Raw genomic sequence first — 20,501 nt, forward strand, 5'->3', positions numbered from 1 at the left:
GAGGGAGGGCAGAAGGGACAGGGGAGGGAGGCTATCAGAATTAAACATGAGGTAGGTAACGCACTGTGGGGTCTGAAAGTCACCAATGTACAAAGTCTGGGAACAGACAATTTACACAGGACCCTGAAAGCTGGCCTAGCTGTGAAAGGTTTGTTGTAGATGCTCTCTGAGAGCACATCTGATATAAAGAGAAAAGACAGAACATTGTAAGAAAGGGTGAAATGCAAAACTGTAGATGATGCGTTTTACATATGTACCTCCTGGAAGAATCCAGCCCGGATTCTGGTTGGAATAGATGGAGCTGCAAGGGCAGGTATGGATTGGTGTGAATGCTTTGTTGCTGTAGATTTTTTTTTCCGAGGGTATAGTAATTTTTTTTTAAGATGTTGACAACTTGGACTGGGTAGAGGAGCATCTACAGGGAAAGCTGATCTTAGAGAACACAGCCAATTTTGGTGAGATCATAGGGCAGAGCCAGTAATCCCGACAGTGGTCCCCATCCTTATGAGGATAAAATAGAGCAGATTTCAGAGGTACTGTGTAATTAATTCTGGAGGACGCTTTGTCCCTATTCTCAGACACATGAACTGCACGTACAGAAAACAGCAAAGTTAAGGAAAAAATATCAAAATGAAGAAGATACATAGTGGCATAATGTTTTATAACTCAGTTTGACAAAAATTAGGCACAGTGAAGTACTGAAGCTACTGCTGAGATTTCAGGAAGAGAAAAATATGTTACCAATAATTCAGAAAGCAGTAAATAGCACAAATCATTATTTTCTGACAATCCAGGGATCATAATTGATGTTTTTTCATGTTCAAAATGCTATACAAAAAGCAAGCAGTTGGGCAGTAGGCATGAACACTCAGTCTTTTGAAGGACTTTTATTAAGGTTATCAGTGAAGCCCTGAGATAACAGGAGAGTCCTGGTGAAGTGCTCAGTGCAGTATTTCTTTATTGTTCATTCAGATTACAGCAGTGCCTAACCTGAGAGCACAGCTCCATTGTTCTAGGCATGGTCCAGACGTGTAATTAGGGAAATACCCTGCAAGGAAAAAGGGAGAGAGATTCTAAATGGGCAAAAAGATGAGAGGGGAAGCATGGAGATGAAGTGGTTTACCCAAGGTCACAGGGCATGTCAGTGGCAGCACTGTGGTCAAAACTCGCATCTCCTGACTCCCAAAGCCAAGAATCACACAGCCAACATGAACACGAGGAGAAAGATGTAGGTGAAATTTAGGTCATATGAATCCAGGACTCTTTGGGCTGCTCTAACTCTTCTTCTCAGTGGCTCTATCATTAAAAGCAAGCCATGATCAGTGACTTGTAACAATCAAATAACCTTGCTTTGGTGTGTCTACAGCCATCACCTACACAATTTACTTTGCAATTCTCCTCCCCAAGCTTCCACTCAGCCTGAGCTGTTTGATGCCTGCTGCCTTTGTGAAGCTTTTGAAATTAATGCTTTAAAGCCTGTAAGAGCAGCTCAGAAGGGAAAAAAATGTCATTTTTACATTTTTAAAAAGATGCTCTTATTCTCCTCACAGCTGAGTTTCGGCAGCAGCTCGTGAGCAGAATAGTAAGTGGGAGTTTTTGTTGTGTTTTTCCAGGCCACTTTGTCTGGGCTGTGGAGAGCCATACTTTTTTCATTTGTTTTTTGCTGCAGGTAGGCCATAGGAAGTCACCCTGGTGTGTGTGTGGACCACAGAGAGAGGACACACAGCCCTCAGCCATTCAAGCCAGATAGTGCCATTTTCCCCAACTTTGGGGACAGAGAAGGCCCCGTATTTCTTCTCCTACTCCCTTTCTCTAGTCCTTTGCCAGTCAAGTGTCAATACACATGCACGTCTGTCAATACAACATGCCAGTACAAACACTTCCATCTGTGAGCTGAACAGACTTTCTCCAGATCTGCTAGCCCTCCCATAGAGAAAATTTAGTCTAAACCAACAAAAAAAAAGTTCATATTAACTGATTTCAGAAAGAACTCTCCCAGAAGTGTCAAAGTGATGGCGTACATCTCAAAGGACTAACTCAGCCCTCTGGAGAGCAAAATCAGCTCTCAGTCATACAGCCAGGAACCCAGAGCAAGTCTGAGTTAACAGCAAGTGAGGTCGAAGTCTCAAGCCTTGGTCACGCAGACTGCAATGACACCATAAATCAGATGAAATTCTTCCTCTAAGCAAACAAAAGTTGTCCCATGAGCACAGAAATAACTGGTACTTGAATTGACAAGGTTTGTGTTGTCTCTCAGTTTCCACTGTAATAATTCCCACTGTTTTTCCTATCTCCTACAACAGACCTACAATATCAAATACCAAAATTAAAGACATCAATATCCCCCCAGCATGTCCCCACACCTCTCTCTTGCCCTCAAAATGTCCTCGTTCCTTCTCCCACCTCTACATCCCCCACCGCAACACTCCCTCAGCCTTCCACATCACCTACACATACGCTGTCTGGCCAGCTGGATGACCTCTTTTGCCAGAACAAGACATTAATTTCAGATTAAATCCACTGTTTAACCACTAATTTTCATAAAGCTTGTTAGACATCTATATTTATAGTTACTATAAATATACAATATGTTTGAGGCCTCTATCTCTTTGCCGAACTGGGCTGAACCGTCCAAGAGATTAAAATTGTGCCAAGAGAACTTGTAGAAAGACAGATGGATAGGAAGACAGGAAGATCACATAAGCTTTTTTTTCTTTAGGAAAACATGTTAAAAAGAAAAAAAACCACTTCCAAAATGCACAATTTGTACTTATGAATTATCATCAGATTTAATTAATTTCTGTTTTCAGATCTGAGTTCTTTACTTTGTACCAGGATAAAACAAAACAAAACAAAGCAGTGATTTTATCAATTAATTTTGAAGAAAAGATTGGCAGATGAACTGTTGTGTATAAACATGTGGAAAATCCTACAGAACTTTATTTTTTAAATTTATTTTTAAATAGTTTTCAGAAAGATTTAAACTTTCCTCATCTTTGCATTCCAAGAAGTTGAATGAGAACTTCACAGTGGAGCTACCCACCAAGCGCATTTTGTAGTCTGTGCTTATTCACTAAATTGGGAGGAAAAAACCCCCACCAAAAACTATCATCATGCGTTATACGCTAAATATCTTGAAGGGAGATGATGAAGACTATTGTTAAGGGCATTTGACTTTGATCATCTTTAGACAGAGATAAAAAAGAAAATAAGATTACCTTGGGAAAAAATACATACAAAACCAGTCTGATTGTAAAGCTGCCAATAAAACACTACTCTTGGCAAGTTACATTAGGAAAAAAACCCCACCAAAACCAGCTCCTCTGTCCGTAATGCGTATTTTTTTTTAACATTTACAAATTATTTTTGACTTGGCCACGCAGGGAGCCTACTTTCAACCCTCAATTTGAAAATCATGGAGGCTTTATAAAGTCTTCCACCTGCATCTCTTTTTTGCATCACAGTTCTTTATCCTCTAAAGGATGAAAACCCTGGCATATAAAAACTTTGTTAAGCTGTCACTATCAATAGAGAAAAAAAAATAATGGTTGACAAAGAAGAAACAAATTGCATCTTCGAATAAGTTTCCTTCATGCTCTTGTTAAAAGCTATAACCTCTGATGTTAACTAAATTTAACCCATTCTGACCCTTGCAGTGGCCCTTAACCTCTTCTTTATTCTGCTTCCTGTGGTTGCTGAAGAAAACTGGCCCAGTCATTGGAAAAGCGCTCTCTGTTGCACACAAAGCCCCAGCCTCGCTGCTAGTCTGTCAGGAGGGATAGAATAGACGGGGAGGTCAGCACCTGTGCTGAGAAGCAGGTGACAGGGAACTGCTTGGACCATTCTAGGGCAAGTTGTAATAGTTTCTACCCTTTAAATATCGCACTGTAGTTTCGGGTATTCAAGGCAGCGAAGTTCACATTTTCTTTGTGAATGCAGACTTTAAACAAATTAATCTATTGCTGTTCAACTGACTGTAAAATTAGTAGATTTACTGTTGCAAAAAAAAAAAAAAAAAGGAGAGCTTTCACTTCCACTTTAATAAGGTCATGGATGTGTCCTAGGCTGCCAACAAAAGCAGCTTTTAAAATCTTCGCAGCTGAACCCAGCAACTTCCAAAGGCTGCAGAACAATGTCTTAGATGTACAGTGGAAACTCCTCTCCCTACAGTCAAGATGTAAAACTAGACACTTAAAAAACTTTCTATGCTGGGAAGTTTTAACTTTAATTGTGTCTCACCCCAGGGACTCACAGGCTTGCTTTATGATTAACATTTTAATAAATTCAGTCAGCCTTGCTCTCCAGGGATCAGAATCAGTTCTTTGCCGGGATTCAGTAAATCAGCCCATGCAATTTAACGGCAAAGCATGCATCTTCAAAAGATTTAATTCATATAATAGAGGCAGATCTCAGAAACGAAACAACTTCAGCTGTTTCAACTGTATTTGTACATTCTGTGCAGGGCATCAGTTAAAATTTACCACTCAACAGAATTTTTGGGTTTGCTTTAATTTTTTGCTGTCTCTTGTTAGAATAAAATAGAGAAGTGTGTGTAGGAAGAAAACTTTCAAAACCTGAGGATGGAAAAAGAGTAAATGATCTACTGCAGAATCCAGGAATCTGGACCTACTACATACCCAGAATTTCTGTGTCCTTTAAATATCTGTTTACTCTGTCATGTTCTACTGCCATATGGCAATGCTCAGCTCAGCACAAGGGAGTTCTTCATCTGAGTTATGTGTGAAAGTCTTTTATAAACACTACGGGGAAAATGAATACTAAGGAATGCACAGGGGAAGCTACAGCCCCTCTCTGAGTCAGGGGACTGCAGAACCACACGGCCATGGTTCTAACTAGCAGGAAGGTGGAGGAGAGCCATGCCAGCTGGTGCTAAAGAGCAGGGGTGGGGAGGAGAAAGTGACTCTTTCCAAATCTTCCTCAAATTTCCCCACCGAAACGCCCTGCAAAGGAGGGAATTATACAGAAAAACAGGAAAACAGAGGTGCACAGGGCAAGTGGCCCTCCAGGTGCTCAGTACTTTAGCAAGCACAACTGTGCAGCAGACTAATCACAGATTTAGTAGTAAGACTGAAAAAAACTGCTGTCCCACCCGCTGCTACTGGTCCATGAACAAGAAATGCAGGTATTGCAGAAACCCAACAATATCAGTAATAAATTCCTGATGATCTTGTTTGGCACTTGACATTTTTTGGACTGAATATTGAAAACTATAGCTCCAGTTTATAAAGCAGCAAGATGTGTTCCAGTACCTGAAGGGGCCTACAGGAAAGATGGAGGGGGACTGTTTATCAGGGAGTGTAGTGACAGGACAAGGGGTAATGGGTTTAAACTAAAAGAGGGTTGATTTAGATTAGACGTTAGAAGGAAATTCTTCCCTGTGAGGGTGGTGAGGCACTGGAACAGGTTGCCCAGAGAGGTTGTGGATGCCCCCTCCCTGGAAGTGTTCCAGGCCAGGTTGGATGGGGCTTTGGGCAACCTGGTCTAGTGGAGGGTTGGAACTAGGTGATCTTCCAACCCAAACCATTCTATGGTTCTGTGATTCTATGATTTACCGTGAAACAAAGTAAGACCTGTCCTCCACCCAGAGCCAGAAGGTACAAGCTCCTTGCAGGTGTAAAGCACTTCAGCAGCTCGCTTTGTCCTCCCACAAAATGAACAATGAAGTTTGAATGAAAGTAAACTAGAGCCTTGGGTCTCCAGGTGGGCACTTTGTCATCCAGCTAAGGGCATTCTCACTCTCTGCTGGGCATTACAAGCAGCTAACTATACCTAGAACGAATAGCTCCAGGGGTAGATCAACCCCAAAACACAGAAGGACTTGAACCAGTTTCCAACATCCTCAGGGGACAATCAAACCCTTAGTCCCCCACAGATCAGCTGTGAATGTGGAGGAAGCTTCCCAATAGCATCTTGAGTCTCGCAAGAGCACATTAATAACATCCGCACTGGCAGATCATCACACGGTTCATGTTTGAGGGTGAGAAATCTCTCCATCCACCATCCTTTCTCCTCATATATTTGCATTTTAAATTCTCTGGGGCACAAATTAGGTATGGTTTGGCATGAGGTCTAGCAGAACAGGCCTTGATTTGGCACAAAAAATAACAAAAGTGAAAACAACAACTTTGCTAACCAACTTGGGAAACTAATGGAAAAATGGAAAAAAGATGCAGATTTAGGAATTAAAAAACAAATAAATGACTCAGAATATTGTGGGATGGGCAGAGGATGATGTGCATCAGGCAAAATAGAAGGGAGAAAGTTATTATTAACTGCATTTATTATAATAGTGTCTTTCAAATAATTAAGACTGCAGTCCCACTGTGACAGGCACATATAAAACCACAGCCCTGGACAATTACAGTGTAAACAGACATGGGACAAAGGACAAGGAGAAAGAGTACAATGAACCCCCAGAAAGATCATGTTAATTGAGGACAAACAGCATGAGAAGGCTGAATTATTTCTGGGCACACTAAATTTAATTAGAAAGGCATGAAGTAAAACAAACATCAGGTTTAAACTTAACAGAATAAATAAAGGGAAGAGAGAAGGAATGCAAATTGTACACTTCAAAGTACCTTGCTTTCACGCAGGTAGTTTTTATCACAGTGAAGAGGATTATTAGCTTTACCGCTCCTACTAACACTGCTGAAAATTATCTGTCTTATGGGGATGGTTCTCAGACAGGCTATAGTAGCTAACCCAAAGCTGGGGTGCTGACAAGCTCTCCTCTAATGCATATTGCAGGGCTGAGGATGAAAAAAAAAAATATCTCTCCAGGCTTCAGCTCTGCCAAAACTTCTCTTCATGGTTATTCAAATTCCACACTTGATTTCCAGACCATGAAAAGAGCAGTAAAAACCATTTTTGTCTCACTTTTTCTTATTGCAGAATATTTTGCTTTCCACAACTGGATACTGTAGAATTTCAATAACTTATGTTTCAAGAGCATCAAACTGAGATCCAGTTTTCTTAGGCACTCTACTGACAGAAGTGATGGCAATCCCTATTTCCAAAGAGCTTACAACTGTAAAGGTGTAACGCCTGAGCAAAATCAAGAAATTAACAAAAGACCAGGATTGAAAAAATAGACGCTATTTGCATAGAATAGGTGAAGCTACAGTAGTCAGCCAGGCTGTTAACTCACCATCTACTTAGCTAATTCTGTTAATGGCATTTTTCCATATTCATTACTGCAGGCAAGAAGTTTTAATGAGAATAAGGTGCTATAAATGAATTTCAGATTGTGAACTGATTTAGTAAAGTTTTCTGGTTTCCCACACAATTTACCATACAATGTCTTCTGTGAGGATGGAGAGCACAAAGCAATGACAGACTTTTTTGCATGTGTGTACCAAAATGACTGTACCAGCACATGGGATTAAACCATGCTAAGACCACAGTTAAGAATATAAAGCTTTCAAACCAAAAAGATGAAGCTGACATTTTCATTGCATTTCTTCTTCCTGGGCAGGAAGGGGGAGAGAAAAGAGGGGTCACAAAGCAAATAAGCTAAAAAGTCATGATTTTTTAAGCAGGAATGATAGTGAACAAGGCCTCCCTCCCAGCTGCTTCCCATGGCTTCATTTTGTACCAAATTCTGAAGACAAACACACTTTCAGCCAGCGTTGTTCTCAGCTTCAGCCTGTTTGGCCAAACACCATCCCTCAATAAACACAAACACCTCAGCTCCCAAAAAGATGTTCTCTGCAGACATGCTGCCCCACCAGAAGAACTGCAAACTCTCACCCTGATTAGCGTTTACTCATTTAGTGTGTTACTGACAGCTGGGGACCTAGGGTTTGTCGTGAATTTCAGCTTCACTTTCAAAGGCAAGGTTTCCTATTTCCAAATTGGAAGAAGGAGCCTGCAAACCTAAGGCAGAGCAGCCTGCCAAAGGTAACAAATCCGAACATCCAGCAAGCTTTCGGATTGCCTCCCACAATGCACAAACACACACGCTACTGACCCCTGCAGACACATCTCTACCGTGCAACACCCACATCTTGCACACACAGGCACGGCAAGCTGCACAGCTGACACAACCCACAGCACGACACACACCCGTGGCTCCTGGAAATCCTAGCACACCACACAAGCCCACACCACTGCATGTTCTGTCACACTGGCAAGTGCGCAGTCTTATGGGTGGAGACAGAGGGAGTGACATATTATGGCATGCAGCCAGGTACACAGCCTTGACACACAACACACAGGCAAAGCACTCAGCACGCACATCCCCCTGCTCACAAACTACCTTCCTGGGAGGACCACTGAGCACTGCAAGGAGCATCTCCTACCAGCGGTCCTTATACTCACACAACCCCCCACCCCAGTGCAGCAAAGACACACAATCGACAAACGACACAACTCAGCGGTGGCACACCCAGGAAAACAACACAACCCCACAATTGCACGTGCAGAACCAGACGGACACACCACATGTACATCAGCATGGAAGCACGTGAACACAACAAGAGGAACGCACAGATACACAGACAAGTGCATGCATCCATAAAGAGGCAGAAACTCTCTACACATACAAACTGGCATATGCAGAAATACGTCTGTATATCCCCACGGCATGCACAACATACAGATACGTGCAGAAACACGCGTGTGGACAGACAGGTATACAGACAGGCTAGCATGTACACATGCACAGCGTGCACACACATTAACAAATGCACAGATACAGTCGCACCCACGTAGCAATTCCATGTGCAAAAAGGCAAGCAGAGATACACGCACACAGCTGTGGAGAGGCGCACACACGCACGCACGCGGGTGCACAGTGGGCACGCAGGCGCAGCTGTAAGCAAGGGTTATACAAAGGAGCACGCCCGGCTCACACTGACACGCAGGGGGGCACGCATGGGCACAGACGCGGACACAGACGCACGCGCAGCCGTACGCGTGGGCACACGGGGACGTGGACACGGGCATACGCATACCTGTGCGCGCGCACCCCCGCACGGGGCGGGGGAAGGAGGCGGAGGAGGAAGAGGAAGGGGAAGGGGAAGAGGCGGGCCAGTCTCCACCTTCCCGGCAGCCCAGGCCGGTCCCTCGGCTGCTCGGCTCAGCCCGCCCGGCAGGTAAGAGCCGCCCGGCGCGGGGGGAGGGCGCTGCGGGCCGGGCCGGGCCGGGGCCGCGGGAGGCCCAGCGAGCTCCGGACAGCGAGGCCGCAAGCGCCGCTGCCCCAGGGCCCGTCTGCACCGACACACCACCGGGCCCGGGTCACACAGGGCCGCGCACACGGAGGTGGTCACAGGCACGGTGACCTCCCCGACGCGCAGGCCCGGGAACACGGACGCAGCAGGTTACTTCCACGCACAGCCCTTCACCCCCGGCCCGCATAAATCCTCGCATAAAATGAAAATAGCGTCTTTTCAGCATGTGTTTACGCGAGACAGCACAGGGAACTACAGGCCAGCAGCACCTACAAGATGCAAAACATCTCCCGTAACAGCCGCACGTAGCTGCGGGCACTGAAGCAGTCACACGCACAGCAAAACGAGTGCAGGGAGAACGGCTTTTCCTGCGGTTTCCAAGTTTGCGTGTAGCCTGCCTGCTCGGTAGAACTCCCAACAAAGTCAGCATGTATTAGCAAGGACAGCAAATAACCTAAGCGGCAGAAACGCACAAAACAAAACATGCTTACATTGCCATGTTATAGGAAGAAATATTCCTCCGTAAAAAGAGTAATTTTCTTTCTCCTCTCAAGTAAGGCAGGATTTATTAGATTTCAATAGCAATGAAGGAGAATAAAGGCAAAACCATGTGTTTAGCAGAGCAGGACTATCATTTCTTTAACGTAAGCTATCATTCTGTTGCTTCGTGTTCCTTCCTAGGCAAAAGAAGTCACGCTTTTGCCAACTCTTCTGGTATGACATGGTTTTGGTTTCCTGAATCATCTTTGGCTTTTCCTATACTTGCTGCCTTTTAAACTTGGAATACCAAAACTGCAGATATTACTCCACAGTTTGCTCTTTATTTCTACAGTTTTTGCAGCTGTTAAAAAATGGCCAATTTCTGAAGTTTTGAACAAAACGCAAATAATGGTCAGGTGCACCAAAACTGCCAGGGGGATTCCATGAACCAGGAAAGAATGGGGAAAAAATAATTGAGGGAATGTCTCCAAGATCAGTGTCACTAGTCTTCAAATTTCAAGCACTGGTGTATTTTAAGGCTTGTTTTGAAAGTCTATACCATGCCAGGGTAGATGTCTGTAACAATTTGTTTACATTTTAATTTGCAAGTGGGTATCTGAGGCCTATGAAGGTCTTGCTTATTTTCCAGTCCATGTTTTGCAAGCAAGTCTTAACTCTGTCTCTATTTTTCTCTTTTCTTCCACAAGTTTTTTTCATCATTCAAGAAGAGGAAAAATGTCATTATTGGTGTTTCTAGTAGATGGTTGGGGTGAAATGTCTACAGTAAATTGCACTTTCCAAACAATTAATGCTACTTAGGTGCATGCTTTCTGTATGGAAGAAATCTAAATTGTTTTGATAACTGGAAAAAATTAGCTTAGTATGAATAGGAATGTGCCACCCTAAATTTCATGTTTGTGAAAATCTGGGAAAGTCAATTGATGCTTTAAATGTCTGATAAAATAGGTTTAAAATTAAGGCACTGTTTTCACTTTGAAGCATGGCTGAATCTGTGGAACTTGAGCTTAAAAGACAGTGAAGACTTCTTTTTTTTTTTAAGGTTACTGAAATATTAGTGCTTAATCCATCTAAGACCAAGTAACTAGGTGGATTACTTCCACAAAATTACATTTGGAAAACTGAGTAAAATACACAATTTGGGGTCAGTGCTGTAAGAATCTTGCAAGTTGCACACTAACTATGGAAGAGTTTTCAACCCTGGGATAAACCATATCTTCAAGTACAGTACTGCTCACTTTGTCATGTTTTAACGCCAAGGTGAACACCGATTTTGCATGGCAGTCTTATTCTGTGTGGTCAAGGTTTTTAAATTCCCAAACCTTACAAAACATACAAGACTCAGGCTGTAGATGTTGGGATTGCTGCTGATGGACGTCGCACAAATCACCACTTCATTCACTGTGTGATTAGGGTGGTTCTGAATTAATGTGGCTTAAATGAAACACTTTCCAAAGAAGAGTAGCAGAACCAGGAAGGAAGTCCTAGTGTAAGATACTTCATGAAAAAAATCTGGACTGAAAATATTGTGTGACATGCCTTTTTATTTGACAACAAATTCTCCCTCTTAACCATTGGCTAATCTCTCTATACACAAAAAAGCTATGTAAGAGTAGATACTCCTGTGAGGAGAAATGAACTAGAAGTTTTGGATTCTTGAAGGGAGTTCAGGCTCAAATTTTAAAATACTGAAGATAAGATCAACTCTTCATAAATGTTCCTTTGTCAGATTGCCTCTCTGGGTTAAAGCCCTCTGTTACTGTAAAATTACTATTGATTGTTCATTCTGTGTAGTAACACCATGCATCTTTTTGAAAGAGTAGTTTTAAAGACTAGAGTTTGCTGAACTGGACCTCGGGTCTTTCTAATAGAACTAGAAGAATCTGACTGATGGGAGTAACTTGTTTTTTCTTCTTCCCTGCTTCCTCAGAATGACTACCTTTTGTATGATGAAACTTTTATGTCAAGCAACCAGAAATGAGAATAGATACGCAACAAAATTCTTTGGTACTCTTCTGACACGAACACCACAGAAGAGGGTCTTTTCTCCGTTCTGGATGGTGGTACCTGACCCTAGAAAGTCAACTGTGTTTGGACTTGCTCAACCATTTTGTACAGCTGAAAAATCTCACACAGAACCAAAAAGGAAAGCAGCATTTGGAAGTGTTGGGCGAAGAATTCCTTATCGGATTTTGCATGTAATTAACCAGGATGGACAGAGCTTAGGAAACATGCACCGAGCAGAGGCACTCAAACTTATGGATCAACACGACCTGAAACTAGTTCTCCTTCGCGAGAATGCAGAACCCCCTGTATACAGACTAATGACTGGGCAGCAGATTCACGAAGAACAGCTTAAACGTGCAGAGAAGAAAAAAACAAGTCCAAACCCAGGTATGTACGTTGTTGATACTACAACACTGAGCACTCTGAAAAATGCTGCATTAAAAGTGGTTTCAGCAGATGAAATCCTCTTACTTGCATTTGTGTAAATTCAAGGCAATGTCACTGCAGTCCACGCTATTAAGGATTTGCAGTGGTGAAAATAAAATTTTGGATTAGTCTTCCACAGAGAAGCCTTCTATTACCTTCTCAGGATTTACTATTTTGGCATCTGCTTGCTTTTTTTAAAAAAATCTATTTTTATGTAAGTGAATAGAACTAGACTCGGCTTCCATGAGACTCAGTGAATTTCTTTTACTAAGGCATAAAATGACAGGCAGTTTTTACAAACAGAGCACCAGAAACACCAATATAATTTTGCCACCAGTAGTCATTCCTAGTTTGCTGCTAGGAAGACAAAGTCTGGATCCCTTTCTCTTACAGAGTAAGAGAACAACTTTTTCAATATGAAACATTTTTCAATTTTTTTTTAAGTCAACCTGCTCCAGCAGCTTAACAAACTGTTTGGCAAAGAGGTTTTGGAAAAGGCGTGTGACCTTGTATCCTCTTTTCTTACCCTCAGGCTAATGAAGGTATCCGTGCTTTGGGTAGAGTTCTGATCTTAGAGGAGAGCACTATTGTGGTAGTGAGTTTTTCTGTTCAAGAAACTACAAAAAGATTATTTAAATAGTAACTACTTTAGAGAATCTTTAAGGAGGAAGAGACCATAAATTGTTCAAATATTACAAGGCATCGTACTTCCAGTTGAATATTGCACTTCACCATTCAAGAAAATGGGCTCAAGATAAAGAGATGTCTAACTTCAAAGTTTTATGTTTGTTGGGGTTTTTTTACATTCAGCTATATTATGTGCAGAATGTAGGAATTTGCACACTAAGTCTTCAATTCCAATGCTGTCCTGCCTATCTTTGTTAGACCTGCATTGTGGGTGGTATGAACAGAACTGTAATTAAAATAAAAATATTTCAAGCCTTCTGACCGTGAAGAGACTTCCCTGTGTGCCTCAAACATGCACTCAGTCTCCCAGTTTCGGCACTGAGTGTGAGATACCAAGTAGCCACTTTCTAAGGTGTATGGTGTGACAAAGACATCAGGATGCTCTGTGTGTGGGGAAGGGAGTTAAGCAGACAAAGCACCACAGGCTGTTGAAAGAGAGCAATTAATACAGGTTTGTCAGACATTACGCCAACACAGTTTTAGTTCTGTTTTAAACAGGGATGGTTCAGAAGGAGTTATCCTTTTCTTCAGCTATTGCCAAGAACGACTTAGAGACCAAGACTAAACAGATAGCACAGTGGATTGAAAAGAAATACCGTGTTAAAGTTACCATCCGGCAAGCAAAAGATAGCAATACAGACATGGTAAGTGCACTCCTGAAAACTGGAACAATCAATTTCATGAAATAGGTGTACTTGTATTAACTTCTCCTATTCAGTACTACCCTTTTTTTTAATATATCATACATTGACAAAATAAGCGAAGGTCTAGGTCCCATGAAAGTAACAGTTGCCCCACCTTAAGCTGTACCTGTTCAAACACTGCAGTTCTAGAAAAATAGTGTTTTCTTAAGAATGCAGTTATAATACTGGCTTTGACAGCAGAGTCTAAGCCTACTCCTTTGCAGCACCACCTTATTAACTGGGCTGGCGAAATTTTCCTGTCTATGCCTTAAACCAGCTCACTCACTGAAAAGTTTAACAGTGAGGTTTAAAAAATGCCTGCTGTGTTGTAGCTGGATTATTTCAATAACCTAACTGTTCTTCTGAAGATCCATTTGTGTAACTGTGGCCAAGGTTAGTTTTCCACTGCTGTGTAGAAAGCTACTGGAATGATGTTCCGAGACTGGCAAAGTAAACATCTACAAAGATTTTAGGGAGCTGGTGGCAACTTACTAATATAATTCTAGGGCCTTGAGACTTGTCTTCATTGTCATTTGCACAAATGGCTTTTTTATAAAGATTCCCTGTAAGATTTTTTTTTTTCCTTTTAATGTGTGTAGTGAATTGGGTTTCCTTGATGAATGTCTCTACTAAATTGCTGGGGAAAAAAGTGATATCACTTCATCCAAAAGGAAAAAACCTTTTTATAGGAAGTTGAATTCACAGGAAAAGGGTAGCAGGAGGAAGAACTAGATATGGGAGGGAGCAGAACATTTCATGACATGGTCCAGATTTGGGTTATCCTTAAATTTAAAAGCTTAATTATGAGTTTCAGAGTTCAGCTTGTTATATGAATGCACTGTATGACTCAGTTCAATACTACCACTTTCTGCTAAATGTAGAACACTGCTGCCTCTTAAGAGGGGAGCCCCATAATAACATGCCCGAATCTAGTGGAAGAGGACAGTGGGGAGGAGTCGGATGCAGTTGTTAATCACTTTCATGGACACCTTTAAACAGCAAAGTAGGATGAGTCAGAAAGTCAACCTAAGTGTTAGGAAATGGCTTAATCCCTCTGGTGACTTTCCTAAACCCGCTTATGAGTAAAGAACAAGTGGTTAGGAAAGGACAAACTGAACTGCTCAAACCAGGACTAGCAACTAGCTCATTTCAGCTAATAGATAAACCAGAAGCAGGAGACAGTGTCATTACAGAACAGCCTGAAATATTTTTCTACCTGTGTTTGTGCATTTAGTCCCTAATCTTCTCCTCCTTTTCAGTTCATGCTTTTTGATCAGATTTTAGAGACCATCTCCGAGAAAGCCACTTATCTTTCCAAGCCAAAAGTTACTAGAGAAGGAGTGAGTACCTGTATTTTGAGACACATGTCTGACAAAGAGTTGAAAGCATACCAGAAGATGGAAAAACAGAAAAACAGTACAGTAAAGAATGATGAAAATGAAGATCTGAAGTCAAGTGAGTTGCATCAGTGACTTTATGAAGAGGTATAAACAATATAAATCTTATTTAATAAAAAATAAAGTTATTGTTGAGCTTTGCAGTGGTCATTCCATGAAGAAAGTTGTCTCAGTTAACCTCTACTGCAGAGTCAGAATTTCAACAGTTGGCATTTCATTTTCCATGGGCTTACCCATTGTCTTGCTTTCTGTCACAACCGCATCCTTTCCTGGCTGTGTTTTAGGAGGAATGTAGCCGCTCAGACGAGAGGCTAAGCTCCTCTTAGGACGAGAATGCTTTGCCTGGCAGAAATAAATCCAGAATTAGCAACTTAATGTATCTATGGAGCAAAGACTACTAATGGGGGGAGGCAAGAAGAAAACAATGAATAGGCCAGCACGGCATTATTTAAAGGACCTTCAGAAATTAAGAATCTCCCAAATTAAGTAGATAGCTGGCCTGTTTTCCTGCTTGAAGTCACACTCAAAAACACAGAATGTTTACCCTCCTCTGAAGTGACAGGGTGTGGTTGAGAGGACTTTTTCAAGAGTATAACTTACTTTCAAGTTCAGCTTTCTCTTTTCAGGATCATGTACAACTGTGTGCCTTGCTAGGCTCTGCTATAGTTACCAAGAACAAGAAAAAAAGTTAGGGTTATCATTTGAGATTATGGGATTTGGATTAGGACAGCGTTAAAAAAACCCATACCTTCATTGCAAACACTCTTCCACAGCCTGGATAATCACAAGAGAATGGTTTTTTCTCCTCATGAAAAGAGAGGATATGGCTTTGAAGGTTAAATACAGTTGTGTAAGTTCTCCCACATCCTTCTCTTGGGCATCGACAGACTTCCCTCTCCACAGCATGTGTTTTTTGATGCTGCTTGAGGTAATCTTTCCGTTTAAAAGTTTTGTAACACTCACTGCAAACTATTGGCTCTGAGTGGGAGAGAGACAGGCAGAATATAAATTAAGAGCTTCTTACAGGAGCTCAGAATCAAACCCCAGTAGTCATCCAGAACAATACTAAAATCCACATGAAATGCAAAAAACTCAGAGACTGGAAGAGAATGGTGCAGTATGAATTATCCAGATCTGAAATTCTACATTATACAATTTCTCGTTAATTGGATCACAAAGCAAAGTTAGTATACCGAGTAGCATTTTCATCAGTTAAAGGTCTAGCCAGAGTGACTATTTTACTGATAAAGTGTCAGTAAACAAGTTTCTCTAGATACAATGACAAGTTGATGAAATTAGTTTAGCATGGACTTCTCTTCAGATTAGCAGTTTGTTTCCTGTTTGTACCAAAAGTTGTATTTACTAAAGCATTGGGAGTTTACCTGTATGACTTTCTTTATTATGTTTCAGAAGCTCTGTCCAAGTTTTTCCAGTATATGAGCAGTTTTCTTTCCTGCACGTATAGCCTGTTAGACAGGGCAAACATTACAATCACAAAGCTTCTGGCAAACAGAGTCCAGTTTTACAAGGGGGAACTCCACTTTCAACATTTGAAAATTAAAGGCCAGTATTCCTCCTCCTCCCATACTGCACGGTGATGGCACCAGAGGCAATGAACACAAATTAGAGTATGAGAAAACCCTAACAGATTTAAGAAAGAAACCTTGTGTCACTGACACAAGTTGTCCAGAGAGGCTGTAGAATCTCTACCCCTGGAAACATTTAAAACTCGACTGGACACCGCACTCAGCAACCTGGTCTAACTGACCTCACCTTGAGCAGGGAGTTGGACCAGAGGTCCTTTCCAACGTAAATGATTTTATGAAACTCTATCTCTCCTTGCTTCAGTAAAAGTACTTCCTCACCAGCCATACACTTTCACTCAAATAGATGAAAATAACTGAAATAATATATATTATTTCTGTATAAATATTTGTATAACATATTAAAAAAAAAGAAAAGATCTTGACCATACAGTAATATTCCAGAGTCTAAAGAGACTCTACCATTCTGTCAAGCAGACAGGATGGTTTTTAAATGAACCACAGAAAGTCAACAACACTATTTAAAACCCAGGACTAGAAAGGTCAAACAACTATGAACAAGTCCCTGTCTTAAGAAAGGAATGCAGTATAAATTGCAGCTTTTTGGTACTCTTCCTAGTCCCTTGGGTTTGTGGAATTTTTTTTCCCTAGCACTGGAAGAATGGAGAGGAGTGTAGCAGGATTAGGTCAAACATACATGACCACCTCCTGACCACCTCCACTTAAATACCTTTCACATAGGTACATTAACAACTTTAAAAAATGCAAGCCTACATAGTTTTGCCAAGGCTCCATAGGAAATTTGGCACCTGATCCTAACCTCTGGAGGTCTAGGCTAGTGCCTCAACCATTAGTCCATCTCCAGAAGATGGGTTATTGACAGGGAAGCACATTAGGAGAAGAAATGGCTGAAGGAATTCTGAACAATGTTCATCCTGTCACAAATACACTGTAACTGAACATTGCAACGCCTTGCAATTGTATCCCGTTTGACTATTCAAAACCCTTATTGTTGTTTTGTCTGTCTGGATCATTAGGCCCAGAATATTTTCATGTCTGTCATACATCCCTGCATACCCTCTATACTGGAAGAAGTCCTTTTTTGTTTGCTAAAACATAATTGGAGCAAGAAGAAAAACTGTGTTACCTTCATGCATCTTCTCGTGCCGCTTTAGTCGACTAGGTGTAGAAAAATACTTTCCGCATCCTTCATTATTACATCTAGGTATAAAGTACAGTGGTTTAATTTCTTTCACTGCATCTGCATATTTTTTGTTAAGTCAAGAACAATTAAAATGGACAAAATAATCCAAGTTTCGCCTCATCTAGAGATCTGTTCTGTCCCCCTCCTGCCCTGTACAAGTAAATTCCATGTTTCTAACAGAGGACTCTGATCCCCTTGAGAGTTAAAACTACAGTATGATTTCCATGTATACAGGAAGTTAAACTTTATCTAAAGAATCAAGCCTCATACCATCCCTACAGAGTAGCTCTTCAAACATAAAAGAGAGATGGAAAGTGGAGGGTTTAAGTGGATTGTACAGATCTAGCAGTCACAGCAGCAGCAGAGCACTGACTATTTTTGTGCCTGTCACTCAGCCATACTTGGGCACTTCACTTAAGTGGAGGGCTCCTGTAAAGTGTGTTCCATTTGTAAGAAATACAAGACTGAACTTTGTTTTCATCAGATCAATACTGATGTGTCAATGTTGCAATGCGCAGATGCTCAGATTGGTGTCCAAGCTTCTCACCTTTTTTAAGCTACTACTCACTTCAACGTTAGCCAAGTCACTGCTTTTTACTGGAAAAAAAGAGGTACCTGCGTTTTTAATTACCGTGCAAGCTCTTATGCTTGTATTTCAGACTGTGTGAACTCAAAACTGGGGGGTTTTGTTTATTTTTCCTGTGAACCTGTAATAATCCTAAGAATGCTGAAGTTACAGAGCACCAAGACTGTTGCTCAAACCAGACTACCGAGCAAAAGACTAGTACACGAAATGTACTTGCAGCCATGACTACCAATTCATGCCAGGTTTTTTTTAAATGCCACATCAGTGAAAAGGTTGAGAAAAGGCACCTGGTTTCACCTACAGTCTTTAAATGGATTTGTCAAAGTTCATTATTAAAATTATCCACCTACTTGAAGGGAGGTTCATTGGTGTGGTGACACTGATGAACTTTAAGTTGTTGATGTTTCCTGAAAGACTTGTTACAGCCTTCAAAGTCGCACTATTTAGGAAATTAAGTTATCATTAGAGGCCAAATAATGACAGCACAGTCCACGTGTGTTTGTTGAAATCCTAATCACAGTATTTGAACGTATACAAATATGGCATAATAACGAGTTGAAGTATTTCACTAGATATGCAAAAAGGAGCTTGTTTAGCCTCCAGTTTACAGTTTCAAAGGTAATTACTCACCACATATTGCTTTTGCTGATTTTCATGCTTGCGCTCAACGTGCTTCTTTAAGTTTGATTTTGTTCCAAACTTCTGATTGCATCCATCAGCTGTGCACCTACAAATGAACTGCATTTTCTTATTATCAAATAGTGATTTGTTTCCTAGGCAAATACACAAATCATTGGACAAGTGAAATACAGGAAGGATAACCAAATGCTCACAACCCAAATATAAAAGTTTGCTTTACAGACATGAAAAGCCAAAGGCTAAGCTACAATCAAAAGCCACAGGAAAATATATCAGAAGAGACTTTTAATAAAACACATAGGAACTCCTAGATCCTAGTCCATGACATGCAGCTATTAAGGGCTTAGTAATAGGGGATAACTCCCCTTCCTTCATTTAATTCTGTATTCTAGGGAGAGATCTGCCCATTCCTTTAAGCATCTATTATGGATCACTGCCAGATAGGAGTTTTTAGGCTGAGGAGATTCCCCACATCTTGCCGTGTGTGCGCGCTGTTATGGCAGTGCTCCTGACACCAAAGCTAGGCATGCATGCTCTGTGGCACCCACACACCGGTTTTAACTCCCCTTCTATTCCATAAGGACAAGCAAAATCCATTTTAAGAAGTAAAACACTTGGCCTTACTCAAATGGCTTTTCCCCAGTGTGCGTAAGAAGGTGTCGAGCACGGTGGAAATCTCTCGTGAAACCTTTACCGCAGCCTTCATAATCGCAAACGTACGGCCTCTGAGAGAGAGAGAGTGTTCTTCAGAGATGACAAACCACACCTCCGGGGGCTCGGCTGTTTCCAGGCGGCTCCCTTCAGCAGGATGCCCCGCCGGCGGTATTTCGCACACAACCCACGCACCCCCCTCGGTGTTCTGGGTTACCCCAAGCACGGTCCCCGATGCCCCCGAGGGGGCCCAGGCCAGCAGGGGCCCGGGGCAGCCCTGGCCCGAGCCGCGCAGGCCGCTTGCAGGGCCGACGTCCCTCATCTCCGTCACTCAGAACCTCCCTCCCCTGCCGACGAGGAGACCCAAGCGGGAACCGCCACCGTGGCCGCTCCCAGAGGCCACCGCCGCGCTGTCGGTGGCCCGGCACCGGCTCACCTCGCCCGTGTGCCGGCAGAGGTGGGCGTCCAGCCTCCAGGCCTTGTTGAAGGTGGCGTTGCAGTCGGGGAAGGAGCAGATGAAAGGACGAGCGGGGAGCGCGCTCCCGCCGCCGCCGCTGCCACCGGGAGACGACGCGCGCGCGACCCCTCCGCCCTCCTGCGCGCTCCCCGCCGCCCGCTCCCCGGCCATGCCGGAGGGCACGTGACCGGCCCCGCGCGGGCAGTGTCCCCTCGCGCCTCCCGTCCTGGCGCCGGTCCGCAGGGGCCGGGGGGGTGGAGGGGGGCGGGGCGCCGAGCGGGCGCATGCGCGGTGTGCCGGAGGGGGAGGCCGTGGCGCCAGCCCGTCGTGCCCCACACAGCTGGTTGCCCCGGCGAGGCCGCGGCTGCCGTTCCCCAGTGTGGCACGGCGGCCGTGATCCTGCCTGATCCGCCGTCGTCTTGGGGCCTGTGAGAGGTGCACTGGGCCACGTCCTCCTCACCTGAGAGCTTGATACCGAGAGCAGCCCAGATCCGGAGTACCTTCTCCATTACCTCATGTGCCAGACAC

At 42.8% G+C, this 20,501-nt stretch overlaps 2 protein-coding genes across 5 annotated transcripts; one reads left to right on the forward strand and one right to left on the reverse strand.

Moving 5' to 3' along the window:
* Nucleotides 1-713: 713 nt before the first annotated feature.
* GTF3A (general transcription factor IIIA) lies at nucleotides 714-20,221 on the reverse strand. 2 transcript variants are annotated; one of them, XM_054813757.1, is made up of 10 exons: nucleotides 19,953-20,221; nucleotides 19,490-19,590; nucleotides 18,857-18,953; nucleotides 18,577-18,665; nucleotides 17,584-17,657; nucleotides 16,275-16,358; nucleotides 15,641-15,870; nucleotides 15,493-15,552; nucleotides 15,126-15,234; nucleotides 714-1,048 (listed from the first exon to the last, which is right to left on the reverse strand). In XM_054813757.1, exons 1-10 carry the CDS (start codon nucleotides 20,142-20,144, stop codon nucleotides 969-971), a joined length of 1,116 nt encoding a protein of 371 aa, XP_054669732.1. In that variant the 5' UTR covers nucleotides 20,145-20,221; the 3' UTR covers nucleotides 714-968. The 2 variants fall into 2 exon arrangements, with proteins under 2 accessions (XP_054669732.1, XP_054669731.1); XM_054813756.1 differs by lacking the exon at nucleotides 714-1,048 and adding an exon at nucleotides 7,174-7,490.
* MTIF3 (mitochondrial translational initiation factor 3) lies at nucleotides 8,882-15,027 on the forward strand. 3 transcript variants are annotated; one of them, XM_054813760.1, is made up of 4 exons: nucleotides 8,882-9,119; nucleotides 11,623-12,086; nucleotides 13,344-13,456; nucleotides 14,755-15,027. In XM_054813760.1, exons 1-4 carry the CDS (start codon nucleotides 8,899-8,901, stop codon nucleotides 14,965-14,967), a joined length of 1,011 nt encoding a protein of 336 aa, XP_054669735.1. In that variant the 5' UTR covers nucleotides 8,882-8,898; the 3' UTR covers nucleotides 14,968-15,027. The 3 variants fall into 3 exon arrangements, with proteins under 3 accessions (XP_054669735.1, XP_054669734.1, XP_054669733.1); XM_054813759.1 differs by having other exon boundaries at nucleotides 8,888-9,119; nucleotides 13,311-13,456; nucleotides 14,773-15,027; XM_054813758.1 differs by having other exon boundaries at nucleotides 8,901-9,119; nucleotides 13,311-13,456.
* Nucleotides 20,222-20,501: the final 280 nt, after the last annotated feature.

The sequence above is a fragment of the Grus americana genome, chromosome 1, assembly GCF_028858705.1.
Source record: "Grus americana isolate bGruAme1 chromosome 1, bGruAme1.mat, whole genome shotgun sequence".
Taxonomy (NCBI): domain Eukaryota; kingdom Metazoa; phylum Chordata; class Aves; order Gruiformes; family Gruidae; genus Grus; species Grus americana.